At 35.9% G+C, this 16,833-nt stretch overlaps 10 protein-coding genes across 10 annotated transcripts; 6 read left to right on the top strand and 4 right to left on the bottom strand. All coding sequences in view use genetic code 12, as the record gives it.

Moving 5' to 3' along the window:
- Window positions 1-79: 79 nt before the first annotated feature.
- Window positions 80-2,611, top strand: DEHA2G10164g (DEHA2G10164p; the record flags this gene model as incomplete). The annotated part of the gene is made up of 1 exon (XM_461988.1): window positions 80-2,611. The coding sequence occupies one exon, from the start codon at window positions 80-82 to the stop codon at window positions 2,609-2,611; it is 2,532 nt and encodes an 843-aa protein (XP_461988.2).
- A 34-nt stretch (window positions 2,612-2,645) lies between these two features.
- Window positions 2,646-4,160, bottom strand: DEHA2G10142g (DEHA2G10142p; the record flags this gene model as incomplete). Its single annotated transcript, XM_461987.1, has 1 exon — window positions 2,646-4,160. One exon carries the CDS (start codon window positions 4,158-4,160, stop codon window positions 2,646-2,648), a length of 1,515 nt encoding a protein of 504 aa, XP_461987.2.
- A 147-nt stretch (window positions 4,161-4,307) lies between these two features.
- Window positions 4,308-5,231, top strand: DEHA2G10120g (DEHA2G10120p; the record flags this gene model as incomplete). Its single annotated transcript, XM_461986.1, has 1 exon — window positions 4,308-5,231. One exon carries the CDS (start codon window positions 4,308-4,310, stop codon window positions 5,229-5,231), a length of 924 nt encoding a protein of 307 aa, XP_461986.1.
- Window positions 5,232-5,508: 277 nt separating this feature from the next.
- On the top strand, window positions 5,509-8,211 carry DEHA2G10098g (DEHA2G10098p; the record flags this gene model as incomplete). Its single annotated transcript, XM_002770558.1, has 1 exon — window positions 5,509-8,211. The coding sequence occupies one exon, from the start codon at window positions 5,509-5,511 to the stop codon at window positions 8,209-8,211; it is 2,703 nt and encodes a 900-aa protein (XP_002770604.1).
- A 188-nt stretch (window positions 8,212-8,399) lies between these two features.
- On the top strand, window positions 8,400-9,407 carry DEHA2G10076g (DEHA2G10076p; the record flags this gene model as incomplete). Its single annotated transcript, XM_461985.1, has 1 exon — window positions 8,400-9,407. The coding sequence occupies one exon, from the start codon at window positions 8,400-8,402 to the stop codon at window positions 9,405-9,407; it is 1,008 nt and encodes a 335-aa protein (XP_461985.2).
- A 167-nt stretch (window positions 9,408-9,574) lies between these two features.
- On the bottom strand, window positions 9,575-10,582 carry DEHA2G10054g (DEHA2G10054p; the record flags this gene model as incomplete). The annotated part of the gene is made up of 1 exon (XM_461984.1): window positions 9,575-10,582. One exon carries the CDS (start codon window positions 10,580-10,582, stop codon window positions 9,575-9,577), a length of 1,008 nt encoding a protein of 335 aa, XP_461984.1.
- Window positions 10,583-10,662: 80 nt separating this feature from the next.
- Window positions 10,663-11,433, top strand: DEHA2G10032g (DEHA2G10032p; the record flags this gene model as incomplete). The annotated part of the gene is made up of 1 exon (XM_461983.1): window positions 10,663-11,433. The coding sequence occupies one exon, from the start codon at window positions 10,663-10,665 to the stop codon at window positions 11,431-11,433; it is 771 nt and encodes a 256-aa protein (XP_461983.1).
- A 208-nt stretch (window positions 11,434-11,641) lies between these two features.
- Window positions 11,642-12,385, top strand: DEHA2G10010g (DEHA2G10010p; the record flags this gene model as incomplete). The annotated part of the gene is made up of 1 exon (XM_461982.1): window positions 11,642-12,385. One exon carries the CDS (start codon window positions 11,642-11,644, stop codon window positions 12,383-12,385), a length of 744 nt encoding a protein of 247 aa, XP_461982.1.
- A 115-nt stretch (window positions 12,386-12,500) lies between these two features.
- DEHA2G09988g (DEHA2G09988p) lies at window positions 12,501-13,208 on the bottom strand (the record flags this gene model as incomplete). The annotated part of the gene is made up of 2 exons (XM_461981.1): window positions 12,501-13,070; window positions 13,134-13,208. 2 exons carry the CDS (start codon window positions 13,206-13,208, stop codon window positions 12,501-12,503), a joined length of 645 nt encoding a protein of 214 aa, XP_461981.1.
- Window positions 13,209-13,421: 213 nt separating this feature from the next.
- On the bottom strand, window positions 13,422-16,730 carry DEHA2G09966g (DEHA2G09966p; the record flags this gene model as incomplete). The annotated part of the gene is made up of 1 exon (XM_461980.1): window positions 13,422-16,730. The coding sequence occupies one exon, from the start codon at window positions 16,728-16,730 to the stop codon at window positions 13,422-13,424; it is 3,309 nt and encodes a 1,102-aa protein (XP_461980.2).
- Between the last annotated feature and the right edge of the window lie 103 nt (window positions 16,731-16,833).

Here is a 16,833-nt window from a genome sequence, read left to right as displayed (position 1 = left end):
GAGAAAAAACATCTACAGATCGAGATCTTACGCTATTTCTACGAGGTACAGCTGCTTTGTATAACGCATTCATAGGCTTATGTTTAGAAAGAAAATATCCAATTATTCTTCGAAGCATAATCAAGAGGTTCAGAAATCAGCTTTTGATGAATCTTTTTGGCAATGGTACGTCGATAGTTATGGTAAAGCTCAACCCGCCGGGAAGGATAATGCCTCGTATAATACCAAAAAATATCACCATAATTCTTCGGCAGTCACTACTCTAACAAAGTACTTTGACACCTTAAAGTTACCAACACCATCAATGAACGAAATCGTCTCTTTGCTAAAATCACCTTTTACGCAAGGTGACATAATTAAGACGTTCCATCTTATTCGGTTTTTTCAACTAAGTAGCGAAGGGTTATTTTTGACCAATGTACCGTATGACAAACTCGGGTGTGCTATTCAATATGTTGGGGCAGAGAATTGGGAAAATGTGATGTGTTATCTTGATGCGTTATTGTATTCGATGTTTTCTAGTTTGGAGAGTTTTGAACCGATATTGTTCATTTCAAACCATGAGGACATCTATGTCAACCAGTTGGCAGCAATATTGAGGGTTTACGTCAGTTTAATTCGTTCTGGAAACATGGTTACAACTGATTTGACTACGAGGCTTTGCGAAATTTTAATGAAGCTTGGATTTCATGAAGCAATGTCCCACAAACAACAAGATTCTGCTGCATTATTTCAATTTTTAACTGATACGCTATCAATGCCTATGTTAACATTCAAGGTTGATATTAAACATGGTGGAAAGCGTGATAAAGACGATCAAAAGTATTCTAATGAAAGAATTCTTTTTGTCAGTATACCAGAGGATGATGAAGATACCAAGCTGCAAGCGTCTGACAATTCCGATTCTGAAGAGGGAATCTTACTTGAAGAATGTTTAGAGCATTATTTTAATAATTCAATAAGCGTCAAGCGAGAGTTGGAGCGAAGAGCTACACTAGAAAGCATAAGGAGGGAAAGTAACCCAGGTGGTGAAATCTCTTACCAGCCCTCTACATCAGGCCGCAACTTATCTAGGGTTGCTACTGATATTTCTAGATCGCAACCAATCGTGGAGGATATTAACATAGATGACCAAGAAAAAAATAATTCTGTCAACGGTGGTACAAGTAGAAGACTTAGGTCTGATAGTAAGAATAGTGTTAGACAAAGTATAAGGACTAGATCATCCACTCTCTCTATATGGTCTATAAATGACAATGATACATCTACATCGAAAGAGGTTAGTTTGCCAGCATGGATGTTTTTGAGATTGTTGCCTTTTTATACTGATATAAACGAAATGCACACCGCAGATGGAAAAATTCAGAGTATCGCAAAGAATCCTAAGGAGTTTGTGAATAGAAGACCTATTTTACCAATATGTTTAAAAAGGTACTCATATAATGATTCTAAGGCTCAGAGATCGCAGAAACGAATAATTATACCACCAATCATTAATATCCCCCGCTTCATAGCTGATGATGATGATGATGACACTGCTGGAGATTTCAAATTGATCTTAGAAAGTGCGGTTTGCCATAAAGGAACTACGATTACACTGGGACATTTCATATCTGTAACCCGTAAAAATACCTATAGTCTTGATGAGACTGACGAAGAAGCATATAATGCTCCTTGGTATTTGTACGATGATATGAAGAAGAAATCGAGAGTAGTTGAGAAGTCTTTTAAAGATATATTCAACACTGAATGGCCATATATGTTATTTTATAGATTGGTTTCTAATGATGATTCTAATTCTATTGCAAATAGCCCAAATGGAGGCAACATACCCAATAGAAGTCTTCATGAGAACATTAAGCCAATAGTAGTCCCACATGGTGCAAAAGGTCAATGGTTAGATCATACTAATTTACTGCCAATCATTTCTACCACACCTTCTTATGATGACCTTGGATTATCGTCTAGGAAACAAAGTGTTATAAGTACTACATCAAGTACGCCTATACCGGATATATCTCCAACTGATCCAAGGTTCGTCGATATTAGAGATAAATATTTTTGGTATGTTACTGACAAAGATAAGAATTATTATAAAGAAGAATGCATTCACTTAAAGGATAGTCAGGAAACAACAGTGAGTTTAAGTCCGTATTATCGTCGGAATAGTCAATGGAGTGAGACATCTAATATTAGTAGTATCAATCCATTACCCAAAAAAAAAGATGAACTGTCAGACATTAATAATGTGGTAGATGACTTGAATAAATTAACGTTGACTTCGACAGCTAGTTCTGGAAACATTTCTTATTGGAAACGATCGAAGAAACCGAAAGCAGATGAGAAAGACATTTCTGATAATATCAATGACAAGAAAAATCCTGTAGAGTCTATTAACTTCGATGATATGTCAAGTAAATCATCATTGAAGTCTAATCCAAATTCAGGTGACAATACCAATAAGCATCTTTCACGGCCACAATTACTGCATCGTCCCAACTCTTCTGCTGATACGAGTGATGCAGATGAATACAAGAAGTCAAGATTATTTGGTAAAAAATACAAAAGAAGGAGAGACGAATATAAGAAGGAAAAATGTATAATAATGTAGTACATATTCTTATTTTATATTTAAATAATAAACATTAATCACAATAATATATATGCCCGTTCATCCCAGCCATTACAACCTTACTAGCTTCTTGCGGATGGGATTTTATGCACGTAATGGGTTTATCACTTACCTTAAGCTTATTCACTAATTTACAAGTTTTCCAATCCCAGAAATATCCGAACCCTTTTGAATCACCACTCATAATAATCTTACCATCAGGCGAAATTTCAACATCAATACCATAGCCTGCTACGTTATGACCATCAAACCATTTATTTTTGTTGAATTTAAATTTACCATGTCCTTGGATCACCTGTATGGAGTTGTCCATACTTTGAAGTGCAATATATTTTCCTCCGGGATATATCGCAGCTGATGGCATTGAATGTTGTGATGGATCAGATATGAATTTAATTGGAATATTAATTTGCCAATCCCAGAATCTCACTGTCTTATCATCAGACGTAGACATAAACCTATTATTATTGTCAATAGTGGTTAAAGAATTGATAGCCCCAAGGTGATGGTCATATGTCTGTATGGGTACTTCAAAATTTGATACGCTTAAATCGTAATGCTCAATTTTATGATTAGTTAGCCCAACAATAAATTCGTTTTCATTATTAGGGTTGAATTTGATGACGTTTGGAATTGCTTTCAATTTAATAGTCCTTTCTATATCTCCAGTCTCTGTATTCCAAAGGATAATTTTTTTATCAAATGAACAACTCAAAAACTTTTTTCCCGTACTATTAAAGGTTACATCTTTGACAGCAAGTCTATGTCCATAATATGCTCTTAACAACTCCCTCTTGTGATAAACGTCCCATAGCATAATCTTACCATCATTACCGCAAGACAATAATAAATGACCAGATTTTGGAAAAAATTCCAATTTATTAACACCTTTTGCATGTCCTTCAAATGTATGAATAATCTTTTTGGGAACAAAACATTCCTGCGACCCAGGCTCGTTAGTTAGACTAACATTAAGGTCTCGTGGGACATGCATGTATGTCCTGCCTAAATAATCTTTTCCCTTCAGACCAAAAAATTCCGTAAAAACTTCAGGCTCAGCTTCTTCGTTATTTGCATCCTGATCCACCTCTTCATCCCTATCATTTGCATCTTCATCCGTATCAGATTTATCACCACCAGAAATGGAAGCATCAGACTCGGAGCTAGCCTTGTAATCGGCCCATGGACCTAAATAATCAATGTCTTCTGGATCTCCTTGCTTACGTCTCTTTTTCCTCAATTTCTTGGACTCTTGTTTTGAAGAGTTCTCCAGCTTTCTTTTGCTCTTCATCGATTGAAGTTTCCAAGTAGCATCATCGTAATAATTCCTTTCTATACCACCACCAAAATTTCGTGTTTCTTTAGTACTTGTTATTTGGACATTATCAATCGGTACTAATTCGTGGGTTGAAATATCAACATTCGGTACTGTCACTATATTATACTTCGAATCTTTAGGCAAAACCGGTATGTTATGCAATTCTTTATCGCTATCAGAACTTGATGAATACCCTTGAACCAACGACATTAATCCAGTTTCTTAGATCGATAATGATAGTAATTGTGTATATCAGTTTATGAGATGGCACAAAATTATGTCATCGCAACTTCATGAAAAAAGTTGAATTCACCAATCTTAGTGTTGGTATAATTTATTAACTATATAATTGATATAATGGCAAAGAGAAGAGCAGACGAACCAGAAGATTCTGACATTGATGTCAGTTCTACCGATTCAGAAAATGAATTGGAAGATGAACAACAGCAAGGTGAAGAAGGTGAAGATATAATCAATGTCGATTTTGATTACTTTGATTTAAATCCAGATGTTGATTTCCATGCGATTAAGAATTTCCTTCGTCAGTTGTTCGGAGACGATGCCACAACATTTGACGTTTCGTCGTTGGCTGATTTGATTTTGACCAAGAATTCAGTTGGTACGACTATCAAGACAGAGGGCATGGAGAGTGATCCATTTGCAATTTTGTCGGTAATAAATATGACGGAGAATATCAATAAGCCGTGTCTTAAAACGGTAGTTGACTACGTGCTTCAAAAAACTAGCAAGAACTTAGAATTTAACTTAATGTTGAGGAAGTTGTTGGAAGCCAAGGACCAAAAAGCCACCAGTTCGTCGAAATCTTTAAAGGTTGGTTTGATTATTAGTGAAAGAATGATCAACATGCCCGTGGAAGTTGTCCCACCTATGTATAAGATGTTATTGGAGGAGATGACAAAGGCAGAAGATGCCCACGAGAAATACGAGTTTGACTACTTTTTAGTCATTTCCAAGGTTTACAAGCTCGTGTCTGCCAAGGTTCAAGATGCTGAAGCTCCGCAAAAGTCAAAGAAGAAGAAGGTTGCCACCAACGAACCAGTCCCAGTAGAGATGGACTACTTTCATTATGAGGATATGGTTTTGGAAGAAAACGCTAAATATTTCGCCACGTACGATTACAATGAAGCCAGGCAAGATACAGATTCGAGAAGAGTATTCACTGATTACGGTATCGACCCTAAATTGAGCTTAATCTTAATTGACAAGAATAAGCTTGCTGAGTCTATTCCTCAAATGGAAGAGAAGTTCCCTCCATTTTAGGTAAAAAATTTAGACCAAAAATTGGATTTTTATATAGATTGAAACATCGTGATGAAGCACTACTTGTCACGAATCCAGTAACACCCGTGTATATTATACTTTACTTAATATTTATCTCTATATCTATTATAATAGATATTCCAATGATATTTTATCATCACACGACCAGCATTCGGTGAAATTTTTTTGGTGCACGATGCTGATTTGAAAAATCTTTATGTCCAATATATATAAGATTTTCAATCACAACTACTAGGAGGTATATAATAAGGATAATATGGCTCCACCTCACAGACATCACAATTTTCGTCCAGAAAATGTGTACAAGCGTGCAGAAGATTTGATTGCTGTTGGCCAAAGGAATGCAGCATTAGAAACATTGTACGAATTGATTACCTCTAAGAGAATTCGTTACTTAGCAGTTCAAGATTTAGAGCCAATTGCGTTGTTACTTATTGAGTTAGCAGTTGACTTAAGAAAGGGTAAATTGGCCAAGGATGCTTTACATCAATATAAGAAGAATGTTCAGTTGTCCGAAAACGGTCTTGAATCCGTCCAAGTTATTGTTCGTAAATTCATCGAATTGGCAGAAAAGAAGTTAGAAGAAGCTCAAGCTAAGGCTGATGTTAAGATTGACCAAGGAGAAGTTGAAGACTTGGAGGCAGCGCAAACACCAGAAAGTATTTTATTGTCGGCAGTTTCTAATGCTGATTCTGCTGACCGTACTGAACGTGAATTGGTCAACCCATGGTTGAGATTTTTGTGGGAAGCTTTAAGAGCAGTTTTGGATATTTTAAGAAACAACTCCAAGTTGGAAGTTACCTATTCTGCTATTGTGAACCAAGCATTCCAATTCTGTTTGAAATTCAACAGAAAGGCTGAATTCAGAAGATTATGTGAATTATTGAGAGGACACATGCAGTCAGTTACTACCCAAATCAAGCCAACTGGAAGTATGAATGCTATTGACTTATCTGATTCTGAAACTGTTCAACGTTACTTAGATCAACGTTTTGCTCAATTGAACATTTCGGTTAAATTAGAATTATGGCAAGAATCATTCCGTTCTGTTGATGACGTCCACACTTTGATAACCGCTTCTAAGAAGGCTCCAAGACCAGTCATGATGGCTAATTATTACGAAAACTTGGGTAGAATCTTTGCTGTCTCAGGTAATTCTTTATACCACGCTGCTGCTTGGAATAAATTTTTCAACTTGTACTGTCAATCTCCAAATGCAACTGATGACGAATTAAGTCATTACGCTTCCATCCTTGTTTTAGCTACTTTGTCTGTTCCTCAAAAGTCTCTTAATAGTAACGAAACTGTTGTTGATGATCATAAGGCAAAGAATGCTAAATTAACTTCTTTATTGAACTTAAACCAGGTCCCAACTAGAGACACTTTATTGAAGTCTATTGTTAGCAGATCTATTTTAAGTTTTGTTGATCCAGCTGTAAAGCAATTATTCACCGTTTTAGAAGAAGATGAATTCCATCCATTAACCATTAAGAAGAAGGTATCCGAAGTTTTCCAACTTATTGAATCCAATAAGGACTATAAGCAATATATTCCAACTTTAACTGAAGCAATCTTGATTAGATTGTATCAACAAGTTTCACAAGTCTATGAAACTGTTAAGTTAGATTTCTTAGTTTCATTGGGTATTATTGAAGGCACAGAATTCTCTTTGAGCGCATTAGAAGTTGAAAATTTAATTGTAAATGGTGTTAAAGATGGCCATTTATCATTGACTATTGACCATGAAACTGATGTCGTCACATTAAAATCCAAGCCATTCGAAGACGCTTTCACTGATTCATTAACTTCTAAATTACAAATTTCTCCATCTGAGTTAGTTAGATCTCAATTATCAAAGTTGGCACAAACCTTATCTTCTTCTGCTAAAGTTATTGATCCAGAATATGAAGTTCGTATCCAGAAGACCCGCAACGAAGCGTTAAAGAATGCTATTGCTGATATGGCAAGAGAGCAACAAGAAATTGCTGACCGTGTCAATGTTATGGAAGAGCGTAAACGTATTGCTGATAAGGCTAAGCGTGAACAAGACGAAGAAGCAGCGAGATTAAGACAAGAGGCCAATGTTGCTGAACAAAAGGCTGAACAAGAAAGAATATTAGCTGAACAAGAAAGAAGAAACTTAGAGAAATTAGAGAGAGAAAGACAATTGGTCAAGGAAAAAGAAAAGTTGAAGATTGCTGAGGAAATTAACGCCAAGGGTATCATCAAGCTTGACTTAAATAACTTAGATGATTTGGATACTGAAAAGTTGAGAATCATGCAAATCGAACAGTTGAATAAGGATAAGAAGGACTTAGAAGAACGCTTAAAGGTTTTGTCTAAGAAGAACGACCATACTGAAAGAGCATTCAGACGTTATGAATTACAATACTTAGAAAAGGATGCAGAAAAGCAGCAAGAAGACGATATCAAGAACTACGAAACCTTAAAGGAGCTTAAGATCAGCAAAGCTAAGAAAGACCATGAAGAATCTTTGGCTTTGAAGGATCGTTTACAACGTATTGTTCCAGACTTTGAACCATTCAAGAAGATAATTGACGAAAAGCATTCGAGCAAATTAGCTGAATTAAGAAAAGAAGCTCAAGCTGCTTTAGAACAAGCAAAGAGAGAACGTACTGAACGTGTTAAGCATCAACGTATGGATGAATTAATGGAAAGACGTGAATATGAACGTAAAGAAGCTGAACAAGAAGAAATAAAGAGAAAGCGTCAAGAAGAAATGGATAAATTTAAGGAAGAACTTAGAATTCAAAAGGAAAAGGATGCAGATTCATTAAGAAGAAGACAGGAAATGGCTAATGAAAGTGCTAAACCAGCCACCCCAGAACCTGTACCAGCACCAGTACCTGCCGCAGCAGCAGCAGCAGCAAAGCCTAGCGCACCTTTGACTTTTGCCGAAAAGATGAGATTGAAGAGACTTGGAAAGCCTGGTAATTGATTTTTAGTTACGTTTATTTATAGTCTACCTATAGTATGAAATTTATCATCCTTTAAATGTATTTGGAATTGTAGTGATTCACAGACACGAAAATCTTCCGGAATTTCTCTCATGCTCGAGAAACGTTAACTGGAAGGTAAAATTTCATAGAACAATATTATCATTATAGAAGCAAATATATAATAGAAATGACATATAGTACGATTACAGTCATTGGATCATTAAACTATGATTTAGTTACTTACACCAAAGCAGTTCCAGAAGGTGGTGAGACCTACCAAGCAAATTCTTTCGAGAATCATATCGGTGGTAAGGGACTTAATGAAGCAATTGCAACTTCCAGGTTATCAGGCAAACAATCAAAATGCCATGTTCGTATGATCGGTAATGTGGGTAATGATTCATTCGGAAAGGAATTAAAGCAGGCATTGGTGAATTCTGGAGTTGATACGAAATATGTTAAAACTTTGGAAAAGCAATCATCTGGGGTAGCGGTAATTATTGTCGAAGAAGAAAGTGGAGAGAATAGAATCTTAATTACGGCAGGTGCCAATGGAGAATTGTGTCCAACTAAGGAGGAATATGAAACATACTTCCCAAAAGACGTCGATGGAGCTCAATTTGTTATCTTACAGAATGAATATCCTGATACTGTTAAATCTATTGAATGGCTTAAAGCGAACCGTCAAAAAATTAATATTGCTTATAATCCTTCTCCATTTAAACCTGAGTTTATCAGTCAGCAATTCTGGTCTAAGATTGACTTTCTAATTATCAACGAGGGAGAAGCATTGAGTGTTGCATCAAAATTACTCACGGACGAAGAAAATGCTAAATTCAATAAAACTATCAAACTCGACAAAGTAGAAGGGTTCAGCGACTTAGCAGATAAGTTGCAAGAAATGATTAACCCAGACAATGTAAGTACGGTCATAATCACTATGGGAAGTAAGGGGTCAATCTTTACATCCAGGAATGCTAAATCTACATTTGTCAAATCCCATAAAGTTGAAAATGTCGTTGATACTACAGGTGCTGGCGACACATTTTTTGGTGGTGTTGTTCTGCAATTAGCGAATGGGTCAAGTATTGAGAAGGCCGTTGAATTTGCAACTAAAGCAAGCAGCTTAGTTATTCAAAAAAAAGGAGCAGCAGAAAGTATTCCAACTTTGGAAGAAATCAATAAATACATATGAATATGCATTACAAACATATATACGATAAATATAGATAGGTTCTAAGTGATATATAAAGTCATTTACACGCAAGCATGTTCAACTGGAATACTGATAATAGTAACCAATGTCCAGATCGTATCGAAGTAGAAATCTAAAATCAAACCAGCACACAAAGTAATTAAAGATTAAGCGGCCTTTCTAGAGCGAATTTGGGCCTCTGGCACTGGTGTTGGTGTATCGCTTCTTCCTGTAGCATGGACGTATTCGTTAACTTGAGCAGCAACCCCACCTTGAACAGCCTTTATTTTCTTAGACCTCTTTGATTTCTTCTTATAGACTTCCATATAGAAAGCAATAAATAAAACTAAGTACGAGGACAAAATAGCACAACCTGAGTATGCTGCTAACATAGTACCAGCACAATCACCACAGACTGGCAAGATATCTCTATAATTGGAGAAATATGTGAAAACAATCTTTTGATAAGTTGCGAAATAGACAAAGCCTAAATCCAAAACGAATTGAATGATTTGGAATCTAGTGACCCATTCCTTCCACCAGACTCTGATACCTCTTGCAGCCAAGAAGTAGTACCAGTACATGACACAGTGTACACCCAAGTTAAGTGTGATTGGAACCCACGAGATTGGAGTCAAGCCAATCAATTGAGTGTAGCATAAAAGCGCAGTAGCACCATGGTGGTAGGTATGTAAAAATGTTAATTTCTTTTGCTTAACCACTAAAAACACGGTATCGAGAAATTCAGTGAACTTAGTCAAGTAATTCAAGTAGTACAAACAAACCAATTCTTGTGACCATGCTTGAGGGTGACAAATCGCAAAGAATAACCCGTGGTGGTAAATCATAGGAATGAGCTGTTCAGCCATTAATACAAGCAAAGTAAACGACAAAGTAGTCAAAACTAGATTGTGAAGTTGAAATAATCCGTTCAACACAAATGGCTTAATTTGAAATTTTTTGAACAAATAGTTTCCTCCAAAAATAACAATATAATATGTACTGATTATAAGGAACACCGGTGGGAATGTAGAGAACGGTAATTCTCCGTGAACGAAAGCAAAGTGTGATGGAATAAATTTACCTTGACTGACCTTTGTAATAGCTGCATCAAAAAGAGGCCATAATTTTATCCCAAACGGAACATCGAAACTTGGAATTTGAATAGCAGACATTTGTTTAATATAATGATAGTCTTTAGTTAATATTTCTATGAGATGTCAACTATTTTATATAAGAAAGATGTATTTTTGTTATGTTTGTTGATGAAAAAATTAGACAGATAAAACGCGCTGAAAAAAATGTCAGTGCCGTCTCCAGCTTAGTTAATGATCCTTTGTTCTATGAATATATAGGGGAAATTAGGAGCAAATTGAACATGAGTGACAGGGAATCAACTAGTGGTACTAGTGGGTCAGATTCAGAGTCTTACGAGTCGTCTTCTAGCGAAGAGGTGGTCTTGAAGCCGGTATTTGTTTCAAAAAATCAGAGAAAATCACATGTAAACCAGCAAAATAGCAAGTCGACCGACACGAATAGGAGTACTCAAACAGAGGTTGCTGTCGCCAAAGAGATAGGGGAAATAGATAGGAAAAAAGAAATAGCATTGAACAAGGCAAGCCATGAGGTAAAGGTAGAGAAGACTGACGGCGATGAGTTCGATGGCATAGATGATGCCGACGACATATATCCCGAAAAGGAGTACAACGAGTGGAGAATACGAGAGAAAGACAGATATAAACGAGATAGGGAACGTATAATGCAAGAAGAACAGATAAAGGACGAAATAGTGAGGCGTGGTAACTTGACGGAAGAAGAATTGATATCTAATTTCAAGAAAAGACGTCAGGAAGAAGATTCAGCGAGTTCTTCGAAGCCGAAGAATTACCATAAGGGTGCGTTTTTCAATGATAGCGAAGACATCGACAAGTTATTGAAGAGAACATACGAACAAGTTGGAGATGATGATGATGATGATGATAATGCTAAAGATCATTCAAGACCTACGAAGTTGAAATTTAACTAGATATATATAGAGCACGATTAATGACAATGATAAGGGCCTGGCTAACAGGCTATGACGACATAAATCCTAAGACGTAGACGTAGGCTGGAATAGTAAGCCAAATTTCAAGTACTCTAATTCGCTTGTACTTCGACCGCATCGAAAATCGATCGGAGATCAATTTGAAGTTTATGGCATATTCTCGAATTTGATAAGACTTCTAGCATATATGTCCCTTTTGCCGCTCACACCATCATTGAGGCCATTTCTCGAGGAGTACCTCCCAAGGCCATGCTCCAACAGACCGTTTGTAACGCTTACATATGCACAGTCGTTAGATTCTCGCATAGCTGCTAAACCTGGTGAACAAACCAAAATATCACACCTTGAAACTAAAACAATGACACATTATATTCGTTCGAAGCATGACGGTATAATGGTGGGAATAGGTACTGTGTTAGCCGATGATCCAAAATTAAATTGTCGTTTTGAAGCTGAAGATGGGAATATTTCTACACCGAGACCCATTATCTTAGATCCTACCGGAAAATGGGCATATCATAAATCCCAATTGCGTTCTGTATGTGATAATAATAAAGGATTAGCCCCTTTCATCCTAATTGATGAAACCGTGACACCGAGAAATGAAGATGTTGAAGTTCTAGATAAGCAGGATGGTGCATTTGTCAGGCTTCCCTTACTTCGCAATGCGGACAAGGTTGGGAATTGGAATATTATATTGAAAAAATTGTTTCAATTGGGTATCAAATCTATCATGGTTGAAGGAGGTGCAAGTATAATCAATGACTTGTTGGTTTATAGTAAGATTATTGATAGTTTGATTATTACAATAGGCCCTGTATTCTTGGGTAAAGATGGAGTTGAAGTAAGCCCTTCGGGACATGCTGGCTTAATTGACGTCAAATGGTGGCAAGGAATACAGGATAGCGTATTATGCGCCAGACTTACATAGATACAGATACTTTACGAATAAAACTATATTACAAAACTACTTAATGCTATTCAAATTATTCTCTGAACCAAATTAAAGTAACGATGATAAAAACAATTAAGATAGGCACATAACCTTACAAACAAATTCTATAGGAAGCATAACGACCCGAGGTTTCGGATCTCCTAATGATTTTGACTACTTCACCTCTTTTCAATCCCAAGTACCGACCGACTGGATCTTCTCTTTGAATTCTAGGCAATTGTGATTCCTTCAATCTATATCTTTCTAATAATTCTTTCTTTTCGTCTCTGGCTAACTTGATATGCTTTGGAACCAAATCGTGATGTGTGATGTTAACTACTAAATCACCTTCCTGGAAAGTCTCAATCGATGCTGGTGAAACGGTAGGAATCAACTTGTTGGCACTAGGGGTGATGGATGATTGGTAAATAAAGATCCCTGTACTGAAGTTCTTTTCACTGATGTGGATACAGAAATTTCTCATGGTCTTAATACCAACGGAAGCCTCGTCACAGAATTCAACCCATAATGATCCTAAATCTGGAAATTTTTCCAATGATTCAGCAGTTGGGTTTGCTTGGAAACACATCAACTTTCTTTGTGGAACGTTCATACTATCACAAATCCTGGATCTGAATTCAGCTAATGACATATCGATTTCTTCTTGTGTGATGTAGTATCCCTAGTTTATATTAGTATACTTCTTTACGAATTCAATACAAACAAATTAATCTTGTGTACATACTCTGTCCCTGACCATTTCCTTGACGGTTTTAAATGATCTCCATAAACGGGAGATGGTTCTATCAGTGTCTTCCATGTTTTATAGTTGATACAGATTTTATATTTATGTAGTACGAAACCTTACCTCTAATATACTAGGTGTATACTAGATGGCCTATTTTCAGTTCATCAAATTTCGTGAAAAAAAAATCATGTCACGTGATTGATATCATAGTAGACATTCATAGATTATATGATTATATGTAATTATAAAGAGTCTATGTAGAGCATAATCCTAGGGAATATATGCCTAATCATACTTTCTTCTAAATCTCAATTCTATTTCGGAACTGCTTTTCCAAATTTTTGTTTTAATTGTTTGTAGAGTAAAATTGTAAGGCAATTCTTGACCCTTGCATTCAAGAACCAACCACTCCGATGGATTCTTTAGATCTTTCATTTCTGGGGTACGACCGTCAAAGCGTTCGGCGATATAGGTTAAGATCTTCAGAACTCGTAACATATTGTGCGATGTCAATTTAATTATGCTGTCGCTCATTGGTAAGCGTTTAATTTTTTTCTGTGATTTTCCTCCAATTGTCGTACTAGGTGGTAATAAGGTGTAGTCAACTTCTTGTAGCTTGAATTCAATCTTAGGATTCTCCTTGACAGGGAACTTGCTGTATAAAACAGGTTTGCCTATCCACACGGGCAAGTGGTTCCTCAAGTCGTTAACCAAAGGCTCATTAGTGCTTGAATTGTCCTGAAGCCTGGTGAGGTCCTCTAGATGAAAGCTACACAAGTCCCTCATGTTACCCAATTCAGGTGAGTGTTCAAATATTATGATTAGCAAATTCGAAGGAAGTCTATGAGGGTAAAAAAGTGGTTTATACTCATTGTTGTCTTCTGGCATGCTATACTTAGGATCGTTTGAATATATTCTGAGTATAGAGTCGACTGTTCTGTTGATACCAAACGAAGCATACTTTTCCCAGTATCTTTTTTTGTTATATTGTAACATGCTCATTATTGAATCTTCATTCGATGAATCTTGTGATATCGATACAAGGCCATCACTGTTAATAAAATTTGACATGAGAGTTGAATCATTTATGCTAATAGGATATTCGGTTACGCTGCTAGCAGCAGAGCTAATAGACGCGAGCGTTTGACGGTCGTCTTGATAAATATTATTCTTAGATGGCTTCTTAGTGAACATTTTTATTCTTTTGGCTGTATTATTTAAACTCGATCCATCCATAGAACTTGCGTTTGAAGCTGATGAGTTGCTAGTTATAGCAACTGAGCGATCATTTGTGAACCTTTCATACGACGATGAAAGAGGGATTTTCCGATTATCTCTTTTGTATGCCTTTAATTCTTCCCGCAATAGATTGTCAAACCCCCATTCATAGATGGCATATTGATGAAACAATGAGTTTATCAAGATCTTTGCAAGGGGCAATCTATCATCAATAGAGGGTTTAACTTCGTTATTTTTTAAAGCTTCGATACTGTCGGGATGTTTGTAAGATAAATAAGGATAAGCCTTGCATAACTCGTCATAGTAGATTTCTACATTGTTAAACATAGATTCCTTTAAGGTAACCAAAAGCTTTCCAGATTTGATATCCACCTCACACCACGTATTTAAAGTATCCTCGGTTTGGTATTTACGAAAAATATTCTCCATTTCTTTCAGTCTATTTTCTATTAAATCTTTTGTTAATTCAGTAGATGTTGAAGATTCATAAGGAAATGTCTTGATCTCTGCACAGGCAAATATATCCCAAATTTTCAAATCTCCGTTCAAATATAATACAAGTATGTGTCTTCTATTATTGAATAGCCTTTTCGCAATGATACTTTTTCGAGTTAACGGAAATTTATTATATGGTTCCTTATTAAATGGAACTTGGGTTACTTGTTCAGATGGAATTGGATTTAATAGTATTTCAACAGGGGTATTATCAATGGTAGTCTCATTAGCCATGGCATCCTTACTTGACAAACCTTCCTTATATGTATTAACGTACTCCATTGACGGTCCACCATCAGTATTGAGGAACATGGAATGATAGTCATTAATATCGACTACTTCATTAGTATTCTCGACATTATGTATTGATAAGGGATAATTATTACCCGAAAATGAAGATTGAATGTCGAAATTATTTGTGTCGATAGACAAATGACTTACAATATCATAAAAGTCAGAATTTAGATCATTTGGTTCGCCAGCAACTTCACCCAATCCTGAAGTTAGTTCATCATTTACCTGATTGTCATGATTCAAAATATAGTCTAAGCAATTTCTAGAATACTGATATTTGGATAATTGATCAGTATCCGGAATAACATATCTATTTAATGACAGCTCAGTGGATGCTAAAAGTGTGGTTGAAGAAAGAATGGAGTTTGGTTGAACGTCTGTTTCACAACACAATGAAATTATGGGCGAATTTGTCTTTGCAATAATGGTCGATACTCCTAGTTTTTCATCCATCAAGTCATCTGAACCGGTGAATGTGTCAAACCCCAGGTTCTCTTTCTTGAGATTGGTCGACAAATATGATAAATCGGTCTTTACAATTTTACCACCTTTATCACCAGAATAAAATACCTTGAAATCAGTGTTATAGTAGTCATCACATTGATTTACTATTCCTGGTGATGAAGAGATTGAAGTACTCAAACTCCAAATCGCATCGTCATGAATATCAAAATTCTTGTAAACTTTAAAGTTCCTCAAATCCCATAATTTGATAGTAGTGTCAGAAGAACCACTCAAAATAAAATTGTCATTCATTAAGAGACATCTTATGTTATCTTGATGACCGATTAACTTTTTAATGTTGTTCGAATTATTTGGTAATCTCTTATCATATAAATTGATAGTATTACTTGGTCCACCAGTACTGATCAAATTTGAATTATTGTTTGCTAAGGAATAAATTGAATTAGGCAATGCGGTGTTCAGACTATGAGTCTGAATTTCTTGAATTGGGTTTAACGTTCCTAAATCCCAAAGAACAACTTTGCCGTCTAGCCCACCACTAACTATTGTGTTCTCTGGTACAACATATGATAATTTCTTGATGTAATCCGTATGAACATTAGAAAATTTATGGACATGTGCCTTCTCTGAAGAGTCAGAATTATGCAAATTGATTAATTTTAATGACAAATCAGACGAGCATGAAACTAAGTCTCTATCATTATTCACTAGTTTCAAATCATTAATCCAGTCAAAGTGGATATTATAGTTATTGGTAATATTATAATCATCATATTGTGTAGTACAATATGGTAGCGGATTTGACGAAATAGCAGTTTCTAGCTTCAAAACCCGTTCATCTATATCTTGATCAATGTCTAGATCTCTATTATCCAAACCTTCAAAGGTTTCATTGAAATTGAATTGACTTGGTGTACCCTGTCGCGAATGCTCCCAGCCATTCTTACAACACCATGTTTTCACCGTACCGTCTCTTCCACCCGTGTAAAAATTATTTGTTACTGCAGAATATTGAATGGCATTAATAGGCAAAATATGATTCTCGTTATCGTTGGAATCTCCCAACACGTATGATAATCCTTTTTTAATTTTACAACTCATACTATTCGTTCATCTAATAATCAATACCTTTATTGTTCGTTTTTGTTATTTTCTAAATAATTGTTGATACGAGTTAAATTAAGGACGTTCTCCTGAATAATAA

The sequence above is a fragment of the Debaryomyces hansenii genome (genome assembly GCF_000006445.2).
Source record: "Debaryomyces hansenii CBS767 chromosome G complete sequence".
Taxonomy (NCBI): domain Eukaryota; kingdom Fungi; phylum Ascomycota; class Pichiomycetes; order Serinales; family Debaryomycetaceae; genus Debaryomyces; species Debaryomyces hansenii.
This window is presented reverse-complemented; position numbering and strand designations above follow the sequence as displayed.